This window comes from Mobula birostris, chromosome 9, assembly GCF_030028105.1.
Source record: "Mobula birostris isolate sMobBir1 chromosome 9, sMobBir1.hap1, whole genome shotgun sequence".
Taxonomy (NCBI): Eukaryota; Metazoa; Chordata; class Chondrichthyes; order Myliobatiformes; family Myliobatidae; genus Mobula; species Mobula birostris.
In genome coordinates, this window is record NC_092378.1 from 49,458,832 (window position 1) to 49,484,120 (window position 25,289).

The 25,289-nt window shown below is 42.5% G+C and overlaps 1 protein-coding gene across 5 annotated transcripts in view; it reads right to left on the reverse strand.

The window, feature by feature from the left end:
• Window positions 1–25,289, reverse strand: part of large1 (LARGE xylosyl- and glucuronyltransferase 1) — a 442,193-nt gene that overhangs the window by 95,835 nt on the left and 321,069 nt on the right. For all 5 annotated transcript variants that reach the window (XM_072268022.1, XM_072268024.1, XM_072268023.1 and 2 more), the window contains 2 exons: window positions 20,259–20,371; window positions 963–1,088 (listed from right to left, as the gene is read on the reverse strand). In XM_072268022.1, coding sequence (XP_072124123.1) covers window positions 963–1,088; window positions 20,259–20,371 — 239 coding nt within the window. The remainder of the gene's footprint in view (window positions 1–962; window positions 1,089–20,258; window positions 20,372–25,289) is intronic.

Consider the following 25,289-nt stretch of genomic DNA (forward strand, 5'->3'; position numbering starts at 1 on the left):
CCAAATTCATAGGCATACAAGACAGGAACAAGCCCTTTGGCCCATCAAGTCTATGGAAAGCACCAGCCATCAATTACATCGTTGTACCTCTCCGCGCCTTGTGGCGCATTGAGCTGCAACCTTGCTGCTTCTTTAGCACTTTTGCCTGTTTTACGAGGCCGAGTTGCTAGCTTGACGCTCAACCCAGCACAGACGGAAAGCGTGCAAGGAGCTGGCTGCATCTGAACCCGGCACCAGCCGCCTAAAAGTCCGTTGCAGATGTCACTACACTACCAGCCATCAATTTATATTAACTCTATATTAATTCTGGTTTTGAATTTTTTTATTCTCCCCATATTTCCAACAATAGAATTACCATGATTCAACTGGTGTCTTGTTAATCAGGAGTGGTTTTTTCAAAAAGCAGACATAGTAATGGACGACTGTACATCACAAACTGGACACACGAACACACAGTTCTGTAATGACCTCTGGCTTTCACATGGCCCTGCAAACTTTACAGCTAAGCTCCAAATTCCTGTCTCATGTCAACCAAAATAGATTCTCAACTTTCTTCAACTGGATGTCTTGGTTAGAGTTATAAAGAATGGCGAGGGAAGAGACTTACTTGTGGAAGGTGAGGAATGGAAAGGCTGGGCCTCTACCATTAACTGAGGGGTACGTGGTTCCCAGGTTGAGATCCCCTGTTCTAAAAAGCTTAAGCAAAATGCCTCTGGAGTCTGTGTGGAGCAGTCATGCCAAGCTTCGGTAATGCAGAAGGTAAAGGAAGATATGGCCTTATCCTGGAAATATTATTTCTACAGAACTTTGATCTTGCTGTATTAGTTGAAATTTTGCTTGGACGCCTGATTTACATTCATAAAGGAATAAGACAACATTCCACCGAGGCCTCAATTTTCTGGCAATCTGATCTGCCTTCTGGGAGTCTCTCTTCGCCTCCAGTCTCAAATAACAGGCCTTACCTTGAGATCTGACACATCCTTGTAGCACTGCTCGGAGCGGGTGTGATCTGACAGCTGAACGTTCCAGAAACATGGAAGCTGGTACACCAGGAAAGGATTCTGCTTGATGACTGCATTAAAAATATCCTGCAAGGGGCGAGGGAAAGAAACTGGAATTAGTGAAGGAGAGAGCAAGAACTTCGGCAAAGACCTGAAAATGTATTGCTAACATAAAAGAATCCAAAGGCTCAAAGATATATTGACTTCAATTTATTAAAAAAAACTTCATTTTCTATCTGACCTAAGGATTTTATCAATAAACATAAATTAGCAAACAGATAACCAATCAATTAAGATAGCTAGTGGTACTTTGGCTTTTCTTGTGAGAGACATGAAGTAGAAAGCTTGGAAGCTTTGGTACAGTGCAGGTGAGATCTGTATACAGCTCTGGCTTCCTATTTAAGGCAGGGTATATTTTCACTGGACATCGTGCCAAGAAAGTTTACCAGGTTAATTAACGGGATGAAGAGTCGACATTTGAAGGTCAGATTGCGGCAATACTGACTGGAGCGAGCGGTGTTCTCATTGAAGTATTAAAGATTCTGAGGGAAGAGGTTGGCCATGCTAGACCTTTATTCCTTGGACACAGGACGATGAGGGGTGACCTCATAGCAGTTTATAAAATCATGAGGGGTATGAGGGTTTTTAAAAATTATATATGATTAATTACTTTATAAAATTCTTTATAATTTTTGAATGTCATTGTTCTTTGTTGAATGTTGTGCGCTGACCAACACACCACGGCAAATTCCTAATACATGCATATGTATATAACAAATAAAAGTAGGTCCTCATTCTCTGGTAAGGTGGATGGTCCGAGTCTTTTTCTCCAGGGTTCAGGAGTCCAAAACTAGAGAGCATAGAAACAATGTAAGAGGAGAGAGATTTAAAGGAGACCCAAGAGATAAGTTCGGGTACTGTGCAAAGGTGTTAGGCACATATATACAGCTAGGGTGCTGTACTGCACAGTACTGGTTTTGTCAACGTGGAGGGGAAAATGAGTTTGCAAATCCAGTGGGAGCAAAAGATGTTGGGAATGGTGAGGATGGCGCGCCTGGGGAGGGGTGTGGGCCAGGTGGCAGAGAAGGAGTGGTGGGGCAGTGGCGTGGTGGGAATTGGCAGCAGTGCTGTGCAATACATAAAATTACTGCAGTACTGAGTACTTGGAATGAGCTGCCAGAGGAAATAGCTGAGGTGGATAGAATTGCAATTAAGAGGTGTTTGGATAGGTACATGGAGAGGACAGGCTCAGAGATTTATGGACTGAATACAGGCATCTGGGACTAGCAGGGAGGATGTTGTGGTGATTATGCACCAGTTTAAGGGCCTGTTCCCATGCTTTTTACTCGATGGCTCTAAAAGGTGTTTCCCCTAGTGGGAGAGTCTAGAATCAAAGGGGGGGGGGTGTGCGCACTTTCAGAATAATGGGTCAACTATTTCACTTGGAGATGAGGAGGAATCTCTTCTTTCAAAGGGTTTGGAATTCCTACTCCAGAGAACCGTGAAGGGGAGTCACTGATTACATTTAAGGTGGAAGCTGTCAGTCATTTTCATCACAAGGTAGTCAAGAGGTAAGGGGGGGAAAATTGGAAAGCAGTGTTGAGGGTAACTCAATGTCAATGTTTAACTCTGGTTGCCTCATTATAGGGAAGATGTGAATGCTTTAGGGATGGTGCAGAAGAGATTTACTAGGATGTTGCCTGGATTAAAGCGCATGTATTATGAGGAAAGGTTGGTTGAGTTTGGGCTTTTCTCGTTGGAGGATGAGAGGCATCCTTGTAGAAGTGCATAAGATGATGAGAGGCATAGAGTGAACAGCCGGCACCTTTTCTCCCCCAAGGCCTAAAGGGCTCATATGAGAGGGCATAATTTTTAGGCAGTTAGAGGAATGTATAGGGGAGAATGTCAGAGGTTGTTTGTTTTTTTAAAAACACAGAGACTGGTGGATCCGTGGATGCCCTGCCAGATGTGTTGGTAGAGGCAGACATACTAGGAAGATTTAAGAGTCTCTGAGATATGTACATGGATGAAAGAAAAATGGAGGGCCATGTGGGAAAGAAGCATTAATTTGATCTTGGAGTAGGTCATAGAGTCAGCTCAACAACATGGGCCGAAGGGCCTGGACTGAGCTATAATGTTCTATACAAATCAACTATGATTTAATTGATATGGGAGAGTAAACAATTGGTTGATTGACTTTTCTTTCTTAAATAGTATGTCGTTACACACTTTTCGTCCCTCTTCCCTCCGGGAGAAGGCTCAGGAGCTTGAAGACTCGTACGGCCAGATTTGGGAACAGCTTCTTTCCAACTGTGATAAGACTGCTGAACGGATCCTGACCAGGATCTGGGCCGTACCCTCCAAATATCCGGACCTGCCTCTCGGTTTTTTTTGCACTACCTTGCTTTCCCTTTTCTATTTTCTATTTATGATTTATAATTTAAATTTTTAATACTTACTATCGATTTGTACTCCAGGGAGCACGAAGAGCGGAATCAAATATCGCTGTAGTATCAATTGTTTGGCAACAATAATGTATAAAGTAAAGTTATTCACTTGAAGATGGGCGCTCAACCAGAAACATCAGCTCTACTTTTACCACAGATGCTGCCAGACCAACTGTCCTTATCATTATGAGCTGTGTGCTATGACCTGGGCGACCGTGGTCTTCCAACTTTTTTTTTTAAACTCAGAAGTTCCAATAAGCTCTTCAAAACTTTTGCCTGTCCATTCCTTAAAGTAACTCATGAATGTCATGTGCTGTCGACCACAACTTTTTCTTCCATCAATTTTTCCTGCCACCGTAAGATGTTTGAGCTTCTCTTTCCTCAGCATATGTCCCAGAAATTCCAGCTGCTATTTCCTGATTGATGATATCAACTCTCTTCTTATTCCGGCTTTTCACAACATTTCCTTCTTTGTTACTCTGTCCTTCCACGGTACTTTCATCATTGTCTTCAAAAACCACATTTTTACAGGTACGAGTCTTCCCTCATTTTGTTTTGACATTGTCCAGCATGCGCTTCCACGTGTTAGTGTGGAATGAACGCACCACTACAACATTCTGAATTTTGTGCCCATAGAAATTATGTCACTGTGTAGTATCTTGTTCAAACTTGCATTTAGCAATCCCAATCCTCCTCCTAATTTCAACATCAGGTTAACTGTCAGATGATATTGTGCTGCCAAAATAATTGCACTTCACGTTTGTTTAATTGTTTCATTGCCTACTTTCAGTTCGCAGGACCAATATTACAGAAAAAAGTTTTTCTTTTGGAAAAGAGTCAGCATTAACAGTAATGGATCTGTTTGCGAGGGTGACCAACTCTAATTGGAAGTTTCATTGAATGGTTAATGAATTTCACTAATTGCCCTGCCAATTCATCCAAAGTCAAGGGATGGAGGGAGGATGAAATGGACAGTCAGAAAAAGTGTGGGGCAGGATGAGAGAGGCACAGCTAGAGTTGGGGGGTTGTGGAGGACAGAGTGGAAAGAGTAGAGACTGTGGAATCAGAGTGGCAGAGCATGAGGCTGAGAGAGGGGGAAGAGGGAGAGAGAACGAGAGACAATGAGAGTGCAGCGAGTGCGAGAGAGAGCGAGCACGAGAAAGAGAGAGTGCAGAGAGTGCGAGCACGAGAAAAAGAGTGCAGAGAGTGCAAGCACGAGAAAAAGTGCAGAGAGTGCGAGAGAGAGAACGCGTGAGATTGAGGGACAATAAGTGAAAGACAGTTGAGAGACCAGCCAGACAGCCAATGAGACATTTTTCTGGTGCGTTACCATTCATGTAGAATGAGCTTCAAAGCCAATAAATTACCTTTTGATGTCCAACAACTGCTGTGATGCAGGTAAATATTATAAGGCCAATTCCCTAAATCTTTCTCTGCAAGTGTAATTGCTGAAACCTGGAATAATCTTTAATCCATCGACCTCAAGATCAATGATACCTTTCCTGTGATAAGTCAACCAGGACACTGCAGATGGGCAGTGAGCCGTGACAGGCAGCATCAATACAAGCTTGTGATTATATTCTGTAATAACAGTAGGATGACAGAGTTCAGTACACTTTCTTCGTGACTGCTCGTTTACTCAAAGCCGAGTCATTTAACACTCCTCCACTACACAGTTTAACCACTAGTCTGCCATCTGCACTGCTATCCAAATACCCAAGTTCACTTCATTTGGCTGCCCCATCATGCCCGTCTCTTATGCGGCATTAGAATCTGTCTCATCTCACTCCCTCAGAGACAATGCTTTAAAGATCCCCCATCTTGGGGAGCATCGGTACACCAACTGCTGTGTGTCAGCTCTCCACACTCAGGAAGCTGACATTCCCTGGTGTCTCACCTTCACGGAGACCTGTGTGCTCCGACTGGCAAGTCAGTTTTTCTTCCTTGGGGAGATTTCTAATGCTGACTAGTACCACAAGAATGAAATGTTTGAATTTTCGATTAACTCCACTCAGAGCACAGGGAACTATTTTTTCTTCATCTCCTGTAATCGATGGCCCACTCAGTAGTGGATGATTCATAACTCCTGACTTAGAAGTGCCTGAAGCCTGTTCTTTTTCTGGGCCCAAAACATTAAGAGAGCAGACATGCAAATTTAATGAACTGCTGCAAGTCATACAGCCTCATATTTCTACTCGCTGTGGCTGTGACAAATCTGACTTTCGTGTGGGGAGACAGTGGGGAACAAGATGCAGTGGCTACAGGATTTGATCTGATAGCCACCAAAATAGTTCAGTGCATGGGAGGAGCGTACAATTACTATTGCAGATTTCACTGTGCTCACTGCAAGATACTTCGGTAACGTGCCGCGCTTCTGAAAATTGAAGTGTAAGTCAGGAGATTTCTTTTTCCCTTTCCTGCCCAGGCAGGTGGCCCAGTTCAACAGGGGCAGAAATGAGGGACATTGAGAGGGCAGACAGTAGCAAACAACTCCATTTGAATGCACAGGAACATAAAAGAAATTGCAGAGAGCAGTGGATTCAGCCCAGTACCTCACAGGTACATCTATCCCCATCTTAGCAAGTATTTACATGAGGTGCTACCTCAAGACGACATCAAGGAACCCACTGTACAAGCCATGCTATTTTCTCACAGCTAGCATCGGGCAGGAGGTACAGAAGTCATGCACCGTCAGGTTCACAACAGCTTCTTTCCTTCAACCACTCAGTTCTTGAAGTGACTGACACAACCCTAGTCACTACCTCAGTATAGCAACAGAATGACTATCCTGATCACTTTGCACTATCTCTTACTATCTCTTCTTTCAGTTAGTCCTGACGAAGGATCTTGGCCCAAAACATCAACTGCGCTTCTTCCTTATGTTACGTACCCCGCAACTGGGTTGCCAAACCAGCAGAAATGGATCACTCAGTTGGAGTCTGGATTACTAGAACTAAGAAAGTTTCATTAAAGAAACAAGCAACACAGTATTCTAATCAAAAGGATAATAAATGCAACAGTTCAGCAATGATAAACATACATGTACACAGAATTCAGATAACAGGATCAATCAAGCTCTATCGTTGTCTAGGGGCAAATGACCAGTTTCAAAGTGACGCAAAGTTCAGTTCAGTTCGCAGTAATCGCTGCCATGGGAGATGGACAGTGTGGGGGAAGGAGAGAGAGAGCAAAACGAATGAATATTCAAACGGTTTCCACACACAAACCTTCGCAGTCAGCTGTCGGGGGAGTCCTTTGTGATGTCATCTGAGGTCACCGACCATGACCCCTCCGTTTCCAGATACAATCGTTTCCCTGCGCTGAACCTGGCACCAAGGCAAGGGTGGACACACACCAGGTTCCCGCCGATCGTGCCTTTCCACCCTGTGTGTTTATGGCCCGGTACTTCCCACAGACTTTTGAGAGACGCACCGCTTCCAGGGTCTTGTTACCTCGGGTGTCGTGTGTGTCCTGCCTTAGCGAACCTGTCCCTTTTTATCCTCCTGCTGGGGTATCGCCTGTCCATCACTTCAAACAGTTCAGGGTTCAAAGGGGGAGCCGCTCTTGACAGCTCCCGCCTTCTGTTACTCTCTCTCCCGTCCCTTCATTACACATCTCCAAATGCTGCTCCATTGTTTTCCTTATCTCTCTCTCTCCTGAAGACAGGTGGCAGACCAACTGCTGATTCCACAGGACAGCTAACATCTTAATCTATGTGTATTCTTGTCACACTATGGATGCTGTCTGGCCTGCTGCGTTCCACCAGCATTTTGTGTGTGTCACTTTGCACTAAATAGATTTAACCATATAACAATTACAGCACGGAAACAGGCCATCTCAGCCCTTCTAGTCTGTGCAGAACTCTTACTCTCTCCTAGTCCCACCGACCTGCATTCAGCCCATAACCCTCCATTCCTTTCCTGTCCATTTATCCATCAAATTTAACTTTAAACGACAATATCGAACCTGCCTCAACCACTTCTGCTGGAAGCTCATTCCACACGGCTACCACTCTCTGAGTAAAGTTGTTAAGTTTTTTTTCTTATTCAAATGTTGTTCTTTCTTGTGAAAATTATATATAATTTATGTTCAATGCAATTTTTTCCTTGAGAATGCTGCTTTGCTATTGCTATGTGCCTACAGTGCTGCTGCAAGTCCCTAATTACACCTGTGCATACAAATACTTATTACAATAAACTCAACTTTGATGTTGGAGGACATAGAATTAGGGTATGCGGTAAAAAGATTGGGGTAGATCTAAGGAAGAATTCTTTTCACCCAGCGGCTGTGTGGAATCTCAAACAGACTGCCTGAGGGGGTAGTGCAGGCAGATTTTTACCCAAAATATTGGCATTTCCTTTCCTCCCACAGATGCTGTGCGACCTGCTGAGTTCTTCCAGGAGATTGTTTGTCACTCCAGATTCCACCATCTGTATTCGCTTGTCTCTCTTTTATTAAGTAGCTGGACAAACACCTGAATCAACTTGGCACTGAAGGCTACAGGCCAGCAGCAGATAAATGGGATCAAAAAATTGGGACTCTAATAGTTGGCTGAAAGACTTCATGACTTCCACGATGGTAAGCGCATGCAGTGTCAGTCAACTCTTCAATTAGCTTTAAGGACGCGATACTCATTTTTGAACTGAAGTTTGTGGGTTCAAGACCTCCTCCTGAACTGGTGCACGCAAGCTAGGCTAACACTCTAATACTTCACCCGAGAGAGTGTTGCACCATTAAAAAGACCTCCTTTTTTGGCCAGATTTCTAAGCAAGGCCATTTTGGTGGGGCGCATCGCTCAACCATGAGACACTTTGTTATGTGCCATGCTTCTGAAAATCAATTCTTTTATGCTGAAGCAGTAGGTTTGGATCAATGGGGGCAGAAATGAGTGGCATTGGTAGGGTAGATAGTAGGCACTGAGTCAGATTTGAAGAAGCAGGAACATGCAGAGTTGTGGGTTTGGCCCAATACACCACAGGGACATCCCTCCCCGCCATCAGTAACATCTGCATGAGGTGTTGCCTCAAGAAGGCAACATCCACCATCAAAGACTCCCACCATTCAGGCCTTGCCACTCTCTCAATGATGTCACGTGAACAGAGACCAACCACTGTGTGTCAACTCTCCACGCTCAGGAGGCCGACACTCCCTGGTGTCTCACCTTCAAGGAGACCCGTGTGTTCTGATTGACGAGTCAGTTTTTCCTCTTGGGGTAATTACGACCCACTAACTAGTCCTACAAGAATGAAGTCCTTGAGCTTTAGACTAAGAACACAACAGCTATTTTTCTTTACCCTCCCCGATCAACGGCCCACTGAGTTGTGTATGAATCATATCTCCTGAGTTTGACGTGCCTAGAGCCCGTTCTTTGCTTGTGTCCAAAACATTAAGCGAGCAGACATGCTGACTTCATGAACTGCTGCAAGCCTTAAAGTCTTATTTTAAGAGCTGTCGATCATTTAGCCCCACCACCATTAAATATATTCCCAAATAAATTGATTATAACCTCATCTCCACATTCCTGCCAACTATGATAACCTTTTATTCCCTCACTTACCAAGAATCACTCTACCACTGTCTTAACAATAGCCAAAGACATGCCTTCTACCATCTTTGAAGAAAAGAATTTCAATGATTCAAGATATCTCTGAGGGAAACATTCCATCACATTTCTATCTCATCTCTGACTTAAATGGGCAATATCATATTTTTTTCAAAAAGTAACCTCATAGGTCTGGATTCTGTTTCCACTCCACAACCCCCCCCTGGCAAAACACCTCTGGATCTTGGCATCCTGCCAATAGCAACCCTTCAAATCACTTTATCAGATTTCTGAAATGTCCATGCCCAAGAGCATATCCCATTATTCATCATTGGCACTATATTTATTTTGTAACGCAGTAATTTTTATGTCCTGCACTGTATCACTGCCACAAAACAACAAAATTCATGACATCTGTCAGTGACAATAAACCTGATTCTGATTTATTTCGATACAGACCTTGTTCTACCCCAGCTGGCACATGTTGAAATCAAGAGGACAAATAAATAAGCACTATTGCTGAAACACCAACTCTAAAAGTGCTTTCACTCTTCTCTGCCCTGCTTCTACAAACAGATTCTCCTTCCATCACAGAGGCACATCCTGAGCCACTTATGAGCAGATTGAAGGAATTTTTAAAATGTATCTGGTCCCTTTAATAGTAGAACTACCTTTCACTTGCCCCATTATGTCTTCCATAGCATCATCCAGAACAGGCTGATATGTTAGAACATGTGAATGTTAAGAAGGAGGATGTGTGAGAACTTTTGAAAAATATTAGGATAAATAAACCCCAGGGTTGGACAGGATATACCCCAGGTTACCATGGGAAGCAAGGGGACAGATTGCTGCATCCTTGGTGATTATCTTTGTGTCCTCACTGGCCACAGGAGCAATATCAGATGTCCGGAGGGAGGCAAATGTTATTTCTTTGTTCAGGAAAGGGAATAGGGATAACCCTGGGAATTATATATAGATCAGTGAGTCGTACTTCAGCATTGGTCAAATTTTTGGAGAAAATTCTTAGAGAGCAGCATTTGGAGAAGTGCAGTCTGATTACAGATAGTCAGGATAGCTTTGTGAAGGGTAGATCATGCCTCATGAGCCTGATTGAATTCTATGAGGATGTGACAAAGCACGTAATGAATTTAGAGTATTGGACGTGATGTATATGGATTTTAGTAATGTGTCTGCTAAAGTTCCCCATGTTACACTCATTCAGGATGTCAGGACACATGGGATCAGGAAAGCTTGGCTGTGTGGATGCAGATCTGGCTTGCCCATAGAAGGCGAACTGTGGCTGCAGATGGAATGTATTCTGTCTGGGGGGGTGCGGTCAGTGACCAGTGGTGATTGGCAGGGGTCTGTCCTGGGACCACTGTTTTTTAAGATTTTTATGACCAACGGATGAGGTAGTGGAGGGGCAGGTTAGTTAGTTTGCAGATGACGCGAAGATTGATGAAGTTGTGCATAGTGTGGAGGGTTGTTGTAGTTTGCAATGGAACATTGACAGGATGCAGAGCAGTTAAGATACGGCAGTTAAAATCAGAGGGATAGGTTTAAGGTGAGAGCAGAAAGATTAAAAAGGACGTCAGGGCAAATTTATACCCAGAGGGTGATTGGTATATGAAATAAGGTACCTGAGGAAGCTGTAAAAGCAGAGATAATAATATCTAAGTAACACCTTAGGCACATATAACTAGGATGTCTAAAACTTTTGCAAGGTACTGTAGTAATTTTATAAATTCCATGAGATATGTGAGTGATGATAAACCTGATTCTGATATGGGTCTCTATTGTGGACAGAGAGTGGGAAGGGATGTAGGGAGAGGGGAATCATGGTTGGGAAAAGGCCAAGGGAGAGGAGAGGGAGCAGGAAGTAACAGAGAGACATTCTGTGATGATCAATAGGCCAATCATTTGGAATCAAATAACCTTGCCTGGTGTCTCAGGGCAGGGTGTGTCTGCACCAGTCCATCCATCACCCCAGCACTCCTTCTCTGCCACCTGTCCCACACCCCTCCCGCGGCGCACCAACCTCACCATTCCCAACACCCTTTGCTCCCGCCAGATTTACAAACTTGCTCTCGTAGTATAGACTTACAACAGAGAACAGTACAGCACCATACAGGTCCTTCAGCCCACAATGTTGTGCTGACCTGTGTAAACCTACCTCACAATCCATCTAAGCCCTTGCTCCTATAGACAATATCCCTCCACTTTTCTTTGATCCATGTGCCTATCTTAGTCTCTTAAATGTCCCTCAGGTATCACCCAGGCACTTACCACACTCTGTTAAAAATACCAACCTCTGATATCTCCCCTAGTCTTTCCTCAGTTACCTTAAAAGGATGACCTCTGGTATTAGCCATTGCTGTCCTAGGAAAAAAGTGCTGGCTGTCAACTCTGTCTATGTCTCTTATTATCTTATACACATCTATCAAGTCTGCTCTCATCCTCCTTTGCTCCAAAGAGAAGATTTCTTTAGCCAAAGGGTGGTGAATTTGTGGAATTTGTTGTCACAATACAGCTGTGGAGGCCAGGTCGTTGGTGTATTTACGGCAGTGATTGATAGGTTCTTGATTGGACATGGCATCAAAGGTCACGGGGAGAAGGCTGGGAACTGGGGTTGAGGCAGAGATGGAGAAAAAGGATTAGCCATGATTGAATGGTGGAGCAGACTCCATGGGCCAGATGGCCTAATTCTGCTCCTATGTCTTATGGTCTGGTACTGAGTACTAGTTCTCTCAATCTTTCCACAGCGGATATTCACATAAGCTATTGGCTGAGACTTTAGAGCTTAAGCACAATTTCTAAGTCTGCAGATGACGTATAACTGGGTAATATTGGGAACTGTCCAGCAAGATGTAATTTGATCAGTGGGATAGACATATAATGTTAACACAGAAATGTGACGCATTGAAGTGAGGAAACGTATTATGGAATAAAGGATCGAGAGGATCTGTCATTATGTGTTCACTAACTACAGTGAGTGCTTACACCCTGCCAGGGGTGGTGGTAGAGATAGACACATTAGGGGCATTTTAGAAACTCTTAAATAGGCTCATAGATGATGAAGAAATGGAGGGTTATGTCGGAGTGAAGGGTGAGTCTGATCATACAGTAGGTTAAAAGATCAGCACAACAGCATGGACAGATGGGCTTGCACTGTGCTGCAAGGCTCCTTATTCTAAGTTCTAACTCTTCACTGTGAAGAGCACACTGCTGGGAACCAGGCCTTCAAGTCACTGACCCTGAAGAAGAGTGGTCAGGCTCGGCCAGCAGGTTCAAGTCTTGCCAGAATGCAGAATCTGGCCCAGCTGAGGAGGAAAAATGTGCGGAAGAAACTTTTCATATAGACAGTGTAGTTCCTACTTAATAATGTCATACTTTTTATTCTAGTCCACACAACTATTGCTGCTTGTATTCAGAGATCCATGAAATACCTTTCCGATGGGATGGTTGAATCTTCTGGGAAACTTATCTTTGATTATGGAGAATCAAAGATGCTTCGTATTTTTGCCGGAAGATGGCAAATTGAAGGTTTCATAAATCACAGTTACTTTGGAGGGATATAACGATTCAAGTATTCAAACGATTTAATTGCATTTGTAACCCAGGTTAATTAAACCCAAAAGATGTAATGTTAGAAAGCTCTGTCTGTGGAGGGATGAAAATGAGGTTTACCAAAATTTAAAAAAAAGAGAACTTGGAAAAAAAAGCTATGTGAGAAGGAAGTGTGGCCGACACAGCATGGGAAAGCAAGAGAAACACAAACTATAAAACATCAAACTAATTCCACTGTTAAAAGTGAGTATTTCTACCCTATTACTCAAAAACCTCAGGGTGAAACCCCTGGAGGAGAGACAATAGTAATAAAAGATCTATCAAAGCTACAGCTTTAACAAGCAGCAGCTATAACGAGACAATATTGGCAGAGACAAGTGTCCAAGATCTTTACTATGTAACCGGGAATTAGTTCTGTTAAATCACACCAAGGGATTTGGTGAGTTAGAACTTTTACTGTTCCCAGTGTATAATTTGTGTGTGAAATATGTTCAGTAGTTTTGTAACTGAGTAATGTTTGGAAATGACAATGTGATATTGAGTTCATTTGAAGCAGAAAATAGAACGTGTATAAAAACTTATGGATTGTAATCCTGTTGTATACAGGGCTGGTTTTTTTCGTATAAGTTTGTGAATCGACTTTCCATGGATGATCAGAATGAAACAAGATGGCAAGCCACTCAAGATCAAAGAACCAGCACGGGAACGATATGTTTAATGACGTAGAGGATTTACTATGGTTGGATGTATAAGTTTACTTTCATTCAAAGCATCTGAATTTGATTTTTTGAAAGAACTGACTATTTTTGCAAAGACCGTGATAAATTACTGAATGAGTTTAAAAGTTATAGACAACAGACAATAGGTGCAGGAGTAGGCCATTCGGCCCTTCGAGCCAGCACCGCCATTCACTGCCTCCTGCTTCTGATGACCTAATAGCACCTGGTGTTGTACTAAGTAATTTGATTTTCCATAAAGAGTGTGGCGACCAATCATACGAGATAAGACAAGCACTACACAGGTGTTACGTATTGGTCATCAGTACTACCATGTTCATAAATTCCTGTGTTTGCTAAATACTAACATGAATACATGTACCTGTACAATCAAAATACAACAGACTTATTTTTCTCATGCATATTGCCTATTGGTGATAAACCTGCCAGAACACAACTGAAGAATAACATGCACAGGGCAATAATATATGGAATTAAAGTGGGAAGAAAATAGGTGGGTTATCTTTTGAATGACTGACACAACAGATACACCAAGTGTGAGATTACAGTAGGAAAATATACAGTACTGTGCTCAAAACTCTTATATACATAGCGAGGGTGCCTCAGCACTGTAATAATTTGATGTATTGCACTGCATTGCTGCTGCAAAAAACAAATTTCATGACATTTCTGAGTGGTGATAAACCTGATTGTGATATGGCTCTCCATTAGATCGTAAGACGATACGATATAAGAGAATTAGGCCCATTGCGTCTGCTCCGCCATTTCATCATGGCTGATCCATTTTCCTTCTCAGACCAAAACTCCTGCCTTCTCCTCATATCCTTTCATGCCATGACTAAGCAAGAATCTATCAACCTCTGTCTTAAATATACTCCACAGCTGCCTGTGGCAATGAATTCCACAGTTTCACCACTCTCTGGCTGAAGAAATTCCTAATCTCCATTCTAAATGGACATCCCTCTGCTCTGAGACTGTGTCCTTTGGTCTTGGACTCCCCCACCATAGGAAACATCCTCTCCATATTCTTGTAGTGAAGTATTCCACAGATTCACCCCTATCGTGGACTCAAGAATGGGCAGGGAGGGAAAGGGAGTGGGAAGCACCAGAGAGACTTTCTGTAATGATCAATAAACCAAATGTTTGGAAACAAATGACTTTACCTGGCGTCTCAGGGCTGGGTATGTCTGTATTCGCTCCACCCCCCCACCATGGCAATGCTTCTCTGCCACCTATCTCACACCCCTCCTGAGGCAATCCACCCTCGCCACCCTTGCCTAGGAGGGATATAGATAGGGTAAATGCAATCAAGCTTTTCCCACTGAAGTTGGGTAAGACTAGAACTAGAGTTCATGGGTTAATGATGAAAGGTGAAATGTGTAAGGTGAACATGAAGGAGAACTCTTTCACTTGGAGGGTGGTGAAAGTGTGCATCAATGATGGGTGCCATTTCAAATTCAATATTTAAGAAAAGTTTGGATAAGTACATGGCTGGGAGGGGTATGGAGAGCTATGGCCCGAGTGCTGATCGATGGGACTAAAGCAGAATAATAGTTCGGCACTGTCTAGTTGCACCAATGCTCCTGTGTCTATACTGTAGCATTCTATAACTTCATGTCAGACAAAACATGCATGGTGTGCCTCATTGCAAATGGATCACAAAATCTTTCTGTGACACCTGAACCCTCCGCTGGTTTATACTTCAAATGCGTACATACTTCAAAGTCTGAATGCTCATCAGAATTGCTTTGTTATTTTATCTCAGAAAACGCATGGCTGTAAGGACAGAAAAATCCATGTTATCAAGATTCAAGGCACATTATGGGAAAGAGAAAAAGGAGGAAAATTGAAAATGGGTCAGGATAAGAGGAAAATACCTAAAACTGTACGCCTGGGAGATTTGAAATTCTCATAAATATCGAGGTCCTTTTCATTGTTATTGATCAATGATGGAATGGAGTGAGGACATCCTGCATATTTTAATTTCATTTTCAAGTTCAGTAGTTCTTAATGGCTCCTCTGGGGATTCCTCAGAATAATGGCAAGTGGCCAAATTCTGTGGCTTGCACAGCCTCACTCTGACATATTTATTTCCCTGGCTCGAGATTGCGGGGCGGCAGAGAACACAGCATCATAAAACTGGCTTTAAAAAAAAACATGCAGTAATCACCATCAATTTTCCCTGCAACTTATCCACATTTATAGAATGCAGAACATGACAGCACAGTACAAGCTCTTTGGCCCAGAAGGTTGTGTTGACCTTTTCGTTCATTGCTCCAAAGAGAAGAGCCCTAGCTCGCTCAAACTATCCACCCTCTCTAGTCAAGGCAGCATCCTAGTAGATCTCCTCTGCATCCTCTCTAATTATCGACTTCCCTCAATTTTATCACCAATCCACACCACGGGCAAGTCACAGCAGCCAATCGACCCAACTTCCCTGATATCCATTCATCTGGGAATTCTGGTTATTGTCAACCATCAAGTATCCTTGGACTAATCAAGCTTGCTGGATCATCACATCACGTGGCTAAGGCTAGATTAGATAAAAGTGCAGACTTCCTCTGTTGTTGGGCATTAACCACCTGATAGGTTTTTAATGATAATTCAGTGGTTCTCAGGTCACTATCACTGATCTTGGTCTTTTTAATTCCAGATTGATTTACATGACTGATGTAGGATTTGAACTTGTATCTGCATCAGAAGTGATTATTAGTTTAGTAATTTTAATCAACTGTTCCACTTTGCACAGATGATATGTTTGGAATGCAAGATTTACATGAATCTTGGGTGAACTCTACTGAGTTTACTTAGGACTCTGGATTTCCACACAGCTTCTTTTATTTTCTTCAGCAGAATTCACCCAAGATTCATGTAAATCCTGCATTCCAAATGTATCGTCAAATTTCTTCTCATGGGAGGATCTCGAACAAGGGGCATACTTACAAGTTCAGGGGCAGTCATTTAAAACTGAGGTGCATATGAGCTTCTCACTGAATCTTGGGAATTCTCTGTTGCAGAGTGTTGTGCAGGCTGGATCAATGGGGTAACAATTGTCAGAGGTTGTGAGCACAGTCTAATCACTCAGGCAAAGCAACCTCACATCCATTGACTCTGCTTCCATGTCTCACTGCACTGAGAAAGCAGCAAACATAATCAAGAACCCCTCCCGCCTTGGCCATTCTCTCTTCTCTCCCCCCCCCCCCCCACAAAAGATAGAAAATACAAACATGCTGTTTGAGACCAAAAACCATCTGGCTGATGGGCAGTTATCAGACTCTCTCAAACACTTATCTCATTGAAACCTTTCAAATGTTGAAAGGCCTTGACAGAGTAGATGTGGAAAGGATATTTCCCATGATGAGGGAGTCTAGGACAAGAGGGCACAGCCTCAGGATAGAGGGGCATCCATTTAAAACAGACATGCGGAGAAATTTTTTTAGTCAGCGGGTGGTCTATTTGTGGAATTTGTTACCAAGGGCAGCTGTGGAGGCCAAGTCGTTGGGTGTACTTAAGGCAGAGATTGATAGGTTCTAGACTGGACACGGCATCAAAGGTTACAGGGAGAAGGCCAGGGAATAGGGCTGAGGAGGGGAGAAAAGGATCAGCCACGATTGAACGGCAGAGCAGACTCAATGGGTCAGATAGCCTAATTCTGTTCCTCTGTCTTATGGTCTTATTGATTAAAAGACGGTCCAATATACCTTGTTGTGGCACTTAAAGTTTATTTATCTACATGCACTGTGGAATTTCTATACCTACAACACTATATTCAGTATTCTGTTCTCTTCATATGCGGCTTAGTTACTAAGCCTGTTTCTATTGACAGGAGAAGGGACAGTGGTGGGTCATTGGCTCCTTAAAACCAGTCACCGGGCAGATGGAGCTCATCAGCCATGGTTGGCAGCTCATCTAGAAGGAAAACTTTGATCTCAAACCTCTGCTGCCTTGTGGCTATGCCCATTCATGGGGGAGTAAACCCTGAGGGAAAATCTAGAGCTGGAGTCCATTAGGTAGTCCTACACTGAGTTCAACGCTGACTGGTAACTCCTGCGATGCTGCTGGTGCCCATCTGTATCAGTCTCTGCCAATCCTTTGGGTTCGTCAGATATGTTAAGAGGGAGAGGCTGCAGCTCGCTTTCCATATCATACTGACCTGGCTTGCGTATCTTTTCAGCTAGGACACGACATCCATGGTTATTTCTGACCGACGGAGGTCTCGTTCACTCACTCCGATTTCTTTTCACTACCTTAATGTACTAACATGTGGAATGATGATTTGTCTGGATGGCACACCAGCTCTTGGTACAAGTGACAGTTCTAAATCAATACCAATATTAAGCTGGTTGGTTTATTAAGGATGGAAAAAAGCTTTGAAAAAAAAGCAGCAATTGAGGGCTATGGAGAACTAACAGAGCAGGAGAGTTAAGGCCTAGGGTTGATTAGTCATGAATGATTAGGCAGATTTGATCAATTCCTTAACTTTCTTACATGAAATAAAGATTGATACAACACACATAAAATATTGGAGGAACACAGCAGGTCAGGTGACATCATTGGAGGGCAATAACAGCCGATGTTTCAGATGGAGACCCTTCATGAGGATTTTTCCAGTCCTGGTGAAGAAACTCAGCCTGAAATGCTAATTGTTAATCTCCTTCCAGAGATGCTGCCAGACATGCTGAGTTCCTCCAGCATTTTATGTGTGTTGCTCAAGATTTCTAGCGTCTGCAGAATCTCCTGTGTTTATAAAAACTGATGCCCTACATTTCATGGCCATTCACAACGAAGCAACCAGAATTCAGTCATCTCTGTTAGCTTCCAGCATATAAAGGTAGCCTGTACATATAAATTCACTGAGCAAATAGTTTCTCAGGATCATCACAAAATGGCAAGCGCAAGCTTACTTTTAAAACAGTAAGTTGAAATATTTGCTGTAAAGAATAGTGTGAGAATTGTAAAATGATTCAATTTAAACTCTTCATCTCCTATCAAAATAGCAGAAGAGAGGAAGTTCTCTAGACCACATACCTGCCTGACAAAGATGATTTTGTGCTACAATATGCTTCTAATATATCCTAGTCTCCTAAAATATGAATGAGAATTAGATTTATTATCACTGACATATGTCATGAAACTTGTTTTGTGGCAGCAGTACAGTGCAAGACATAAAAATTACTATTAGTTGCAGTAAACAATAAAACAGAGTGTAAAAGAGGGATATTGAGGTAGTGTTCATGGATTCATGGACTGATCAGAAATCTGATGACACAGGAAATGAAACTGCTCCTAAATCAATGAGTGTTGGTCTTCAGGCTCCTGCACCTCCTTCCTGATAGTACTAATGAGAAGAGGTCATGTCCTGGGTGGAAAAGGTCCTTATTGGAGAAAGCCACCTTCTTGAGTCACCGCTATTTGAAGATGATCTTGATGGTGGGGAGGCTTGTACCTCTGATGGAGGTGTCTGAGTCTACAACCCTCTGTAGCCTCTTTTGATCTTTGAGGCTCCCCACCCAGTCAGAATCTTTTCCATGGTACTCTGTAGGAATTTACTGGAGTTTCCTCTAACAGTAATGAAGTATAGCCACTGACACGTCTTCTTCACTCCTGACATATTCTTCTCCCTTTGTTTCTCTCTGAATGACATAGGGTTGTACAGTGCAGGAAGAAGCCTTTCAGCCCACTGAGTATCAAGCACCCATTCTGCACTGATCCCATTTTATTCTCCCCGCAGATTCTTACAGCAAGCCAAAACACTAGGCACAACTTACAATGGACATTTAGCCTAAAGATGTGTGGAAGGAAACGACAGAGAGAGAGAAAGTGCAAACTCCACTGAGACAACAGGTGAGAGCAGAGTCACACCCGGGTCACTGACCCACCCAATGTCTTCAGCACTGTGTTACTCAGCCCTGTGGCCTCGAGACATTATGTATCTCACCGATTAACAGCCTTGTGACTTTGAAAGAAGGGGAGACAGAGGGGAGCAAAGGCAGATGAACATGCACCTAATGAAGGGGTAAGAACAGTATAGTCTGTGAAATTGGAGACGGGGAAGCGAGGAAGTCAAAAATCAATAAAATCAAAGGACAGAAAAGAACAAGACAAACACAAACACAAGGGATTCTGCAGATGCTGGAAATCCTGAACAACGCACACAAAGCGCTGGGGAAACTCAGCAAGTCAAGCAGGGTCTATGGAAGGGAATAAACAGTATCTGTTTTGGGCCAAGACCCTTCAGCAGTCCTGATGAAGATACTCACCTGGAAATGTTATCTGTTTATTCCCCTCTGTAGATGCAGCCTGACATGCAACAGACTTTAAGTCTTTGTTGTTGTTTGCACTGTCTTGTTGTTGCGTAGTCTTTATTTTAATCACTGTTGTTATAATTTTATGTAAAATTTATATCCTGTGTGTATCTATGTGCCTTTGATGCTCCTTCAAGCTAGTTTTTCCATCATATATGTATCGCACCGTACCTGTGCAAATGAAAATAAGTTCGACTCAACTTGAAGGAGCAAGAATAGGCTTTTCAGTAATCAAGTTTCCATGGTTACATACAAGAATACTGGATCAGAGACTCCTGACATTGGGCTGAGCCAATGCAGGGCACCACGGTAGCGTAGTGGTTAGCACAGTCACTTTACATTGCTAGCCAGTGATCAACGACCGGGGTTCAATTCCTTCCACAGCCTGCAAATAGAACGCATATACTTCCCCAGACGGCGTGGATTTCCTTGGGTGTTCCGGTTACCTCCCTCATTGCAAAATCGTTTATTTCAGGCTAGAGAGTTTTGGGCACGTCATACTGACCCGAGAAGAGTTACAACTCTTGCAGGCTGCCCATTCACAATCCTCGCGGATTTGATTTGGTGCAAACAACACATTTCACTGTACGTTTCGATGTATATGAGACAAATAAAGCTAAACTTTCTTTTCATCTTTCTCGTGGAACAAAGGCAGGTACCTGATCAGCCAGCGAGGTGGACAACATGTTCATCAATTCTCGCTCTGCTGTCAGTCGCCACATCTGCTCCCACTTCATCTTCCTCAGCTTGTCCAGCAGCAGCAGGATGACGCCTGGCAGAGATTAAAAGAAACACTGGTTTTCCTTTCCTTTAAAAAAAATCTAAATGCAAAGAATACAAATTACCATCAACTCTGACTGTAGAGGCTAAGGAATAATTGTTAATCTGAGATCTAAATTTACAGGATAGGCATTGTGGTTTGCAGTACTCTGATGCCAGCCTTTCACAGTGTTCAGCATTATCCTGGGGTTATGAAAATCTGCCCAGCATAGTTATGGATTAATGAAAACGAGAACTGGTCTTCTGAAAATAAAATCTGTTCACAATTTAACTTCAACAACACACAGAAAAAGCTGGAGCAACTCAGCTCAGGTAGGATGCAATTAGGCAGTCAATGTTTCAAGCTGCGACCCTTCATCACAATTTTATTTCAACTTTAAGGCTATTGAAACCAATCTCTAGGTGTGGGACATTTTGATTTTGTCCCATCATAACTAAGCAGGAAAAAACGATGGATGAATGTTCATGTTAATCAGTGATCATTGGAAACTTTAGGATCATATCAGGGAAACCATTAGACAGCCATCTCCTGTATTACCATTGTGTTAAAGGTATATCCCTTTTACTTCACACACAGTTCAGGAATTGAATTTGAATTGACTTTATTTCTTACATCCTTCACATATATGAGGAGTAAAAATCTTTACGTTACGTCTCGTCTCTATCTAGATGTGCCATGTGCAATCGTAGTAATTTATAATAATTTATTATAAATAGAACAGCAAATGTAATATTGAGTACATTCAAATCATCAGTCTGATGGCCTGGTGGAAGAAGCTGTCCCGAAACCTGTTGGTCCTTTCTTTTATGCTGCAGTACCATTTCCCAGATGGTAGCAGCTGGAATAGATTGTGATTGGGATGACTTGTGTCCACAATGATCCTACGGGCCTTTTTTACGCACTTGTCCTTGTAAGTGTCCTGAATCATGGAAAGTTCACAACTACAGATGCGCTGGGCTGTCTGTACCACTCTCTGCGGAGTCCTGCGATTGAGGGAAGTACAGTTCCCATACCAGGCAGTGATGCAGCCAGTCAGGATGCTCTCAATTGTGCCCCTGTAGAAAGTTCTTAGGATTTGTGGGCCCATACCAAACTTTCTCAACCGTCTGAGGTGAAAGAGACGCTGTTGTGCCTTTTCACCACACAGCTGGTGTGTACGGACCATGTGACGTCCTCTGTGATGTGGATGCCGAGGAAATTTAATGACAGGTCTGGGTTGTTACTTACTATTCTGACTAGTTGTATTTTCATAGAGCCATTGTTCAACACTTATATTTACTGTCTCTGGAGCTCATGCTCAGAAGCTTTTGGATGTCATCTATATTTTAGAAGTATTGCACTACTGGACAGAGAGGGGCCGGTTGGATGAGGAAGCCCTCAATTATTGCAGTAGTATACGACTCTACACTGGTGGCAACACTCCTATTGGTTTTAAGGAACGTAACAAAATACTGCTTAATGCATTGACCATTAATGTAAGAATGAAAAAGCATTGCATGTTTTATTCTTGTATATACTCTTTCATCACAAATAGAATTTATTTTGATGAACAAAATACTTAAAGGGGTTCTGCTAGTTGGGATGTGCCACCATTGTAAATATACAAATCTGCAAAGCTACTTGATGATATTTGAAATGTTACATTAAGGAGGCGATTATAGTCTCTGAAACCGTAGTTGCTTGTTTATTGTCATTGTGTTTAAAAATAAAATTGTGTCAGGAGTGCGAGTCTCAGACTGCCTCTCCTTAAGATCTGCCGTGTGAATAAAGACACTTATACCCTCAGTGGCCACTTTATTAGGTGCTTTCTGTACTGAATAAATAGGCCACGAGTGTATGATCGTACTCTTCTGCCGTTATAAGCCCATCCACTTCAAGGTTCGACGTGATGTGCATTCAGAGATGCTCTCCTGCACACCACGGTTGTAAAAGGTTGGTTATTTGAGTTACTGTTACCTTCCTGTCAACTTGAACTAGTCTGGCCATTCTCCCTTGACCTCTTTCATTAATAAGGTGTTTTTGCCCAGAGAAATGTCACATTGGATGGTTTTTGTTTCTCAAACCATCCTCTGTAAGCTCTCGAGATTGTTGTGTGAGAGGATTCAAGGACATCAGCAGTTTCTGAGATACTCAAACCACCCTATCTGGCACCAATAATCATGAAACAGTCAAAGTCACTTAGATCACATTTCTTCCCCATTCTGATGTTTGGTCTGAACAATTGAACGAGTTCACCATGTCTGCATGCCTTTATGCTTTGAGTTAACCCTGCCTCATTTTTGGCTGATTAGATATTTGCATTAATGAACAGGTGTAATAATACAGGTGTACCTGATAAAGTATATCTCTCAGTTACAGCTTCCATATGGCTCAGCTCAGCCAGTTATAACACAATCTCTACAGTGCAACTATTTGTAGAATGATCCTAGTTCTAGATTCCTCTCACAATTAGTCCCGGGTTTAAACGTTAACTGCTCCTACCTTGACAGATTCTGTCTAACCGGCTGGGTGTGGCAGAGTTTTCTTCTTCTATTTCAGATTTCCAGCATTTACAGTTCTTTTTTGAATTTCATTTCCAGTGCATCTCCTCTTTCTACCCCAGATGTCACAAATAAAGACTCCTACTGCAAATAAATGTTCTTTGGTGTCTCTCAGAGAAGTGCCTCTCTCAATTGGATAACCACAACTAAGTTGGCCTAATAGTTAAAATTGTTATTCCTCATTGAGCATCGAGGTTAATCAAATAAAAATATACCAATTAATCTTGACTTTGGTCTTAAATTTGTCCTCCTGATTCAAGGGAACCAAATTATGTTTCGGTATATTGAATTTCAATATAGCTCGTCAGTTACCATTACCTCCCTTTCAAGAGAATCCCTTCAGATTAAATTACTTCCATTGTGCTGTACAAATTTCTAATGTACCAGACCAGTTTCTCCTAGGCCCATTGTACATGCTGCGATACATCAAATCAGATTCAATCCCATTACAAAATGGGTAGAATTTCTGATCTGAGGAGCTTGTCAGGGAGGGGAAGTGGTTTGTAGTGTTTCAATGTATATATTCGCCTGTGCTGAACCATCAGCTCAAAAAACCTGCACCTCTACCTCAATGAACTAAAGCCATCAAACTGAACTTCAGCATTGGAAATGACAGAAGAAACTTGAATTATGATCGCACTTTGCACAATGCACGACAGCTCAGCCGATGAATTACTTTTTGAAGTGCAGTCACTGCTCTAATGCCAGAAAATGTTATGTTGAAGTAGTAGAAGACGATGGTAAGGCCTAATTTGGAGTACTGTGTGCAGTTTTCGTCACCTACCTACAAGAAAGATCTAAGTAAGGTTGAAAGAGTGCAGAGAAAATTTACAAGTATGTTGGCAGGTCTGGAGGACCTGAATTATAAGGAAAGACTGAATACATTAGGACTGTATTCTTTAGAGCGTGGAAGAGTGAGAGGAGATTTGATAGAGGTATTCAAAATTATGAGGGGTATAGACAGGGCAAGTGTAAACAAGCCTTTTCCACTGAGGTTGGGTGGGACTACAACCAGAGGTCATGGCTTAAGGGTGAAAGGTGAGAAGTGAAGGGGTACATGAGGGGAAACGTCTTCATTCAGAGGTTCATAAGAGTGTGGAATGAGCTGTCAGTACAAGTGGCCCATGCAAGCTTGATTTCAACATTTAAGAGAAGTATGGATAGGTACATGAATAATAGGGATATGGAGGGCAGGTTGTTGGGAGAAAGCAGCTTAAATGGTTTCTGCATGGTCTAGATGGGCCGAAAGGCCTGTTTCTGTACTGTATTTCTCTATGACTAAAAGAGTGCTTCTGGTAAGTGCAGAGTAAGATTCTTCAAATAATGACCAGAAAGCTCTGCAGAACCATCCCTAGAAGGTTGATGTACAAGACTGAAGAATTGAATGTAAAAGGGAACACAAATGGTGATGGCACATTGAACATTGACACAATTTGGAATGCAGGGTTGATGAGTGTTAACCATTACTGAAGGTAAGTTAATACAAATTCTGGAGTTTGGGGAAAATTGAACGGTGGAAACATAAACCGTTGTGGCAACAACCTATTACAAATATTTTGAAGTATTACTCCTGGTGTCTGTAAATCCATTTGTATAGATGTGCAGCGGCAGTAAGGAGAGGCAATGGGGTTTTGGATAAAAAACAAAATGCTCAGGTAGTTTCTATGCAGACAGAATTTCGGATAAACAACCTTTTGGATAGGGTTGCGAAAATAGTGGATACATTTCTGAAAATGAATCTAAAACACTTGTCCAACCACAAATGTGTGCGCAACACTAATTAGACCATAAGACCATAAGATATAGGAGAAGAATTAGGTCATTTGGCCCATCAAGTCTAACCTGCCATTTCATCAAGGATGATCCTTTTTTCCTCAGCCCTATTCTCGTGCCTTCTTCCTGTAGCCCTTCATGCCCTAGCCAATCAAGAATCCATCAACCTCTGCCTTAAATATAAAGGTGTCCCCCCGCTTTTCAAACATTCGCCTTACGAAACCTCACTGTTACGAAAGACCTACATTAGTTCCCTGTTTTTGCTAACAGAAGGTGTTTTCACTGTTATGAAAAAAGGCAGCGCGTGGAAAAAAAAAGCGGTGCGCGATAAAAAGCAGCGCGCGCCCCGAGCAGCCGCTGTCCCCCAGATTCGGAACGGCTGCTCACGGCATTGCTTAAACACGTGCCTGTGAGCAGCCGTTTAGAAGATGAGTTCTAAGGTATCGGAAAAGCCTGAAAGAGCTCGTAAGGGTGTTACACTTAACGTAAAACTAGACATAATTAAGCGTTTCGATCATGGTGAACGAAGCAAGGACAAAGCGAGTTTGGTTTGTGGAAGTTGACGAAGATGATGTTGAAGAGGTTTTGGCATCTCA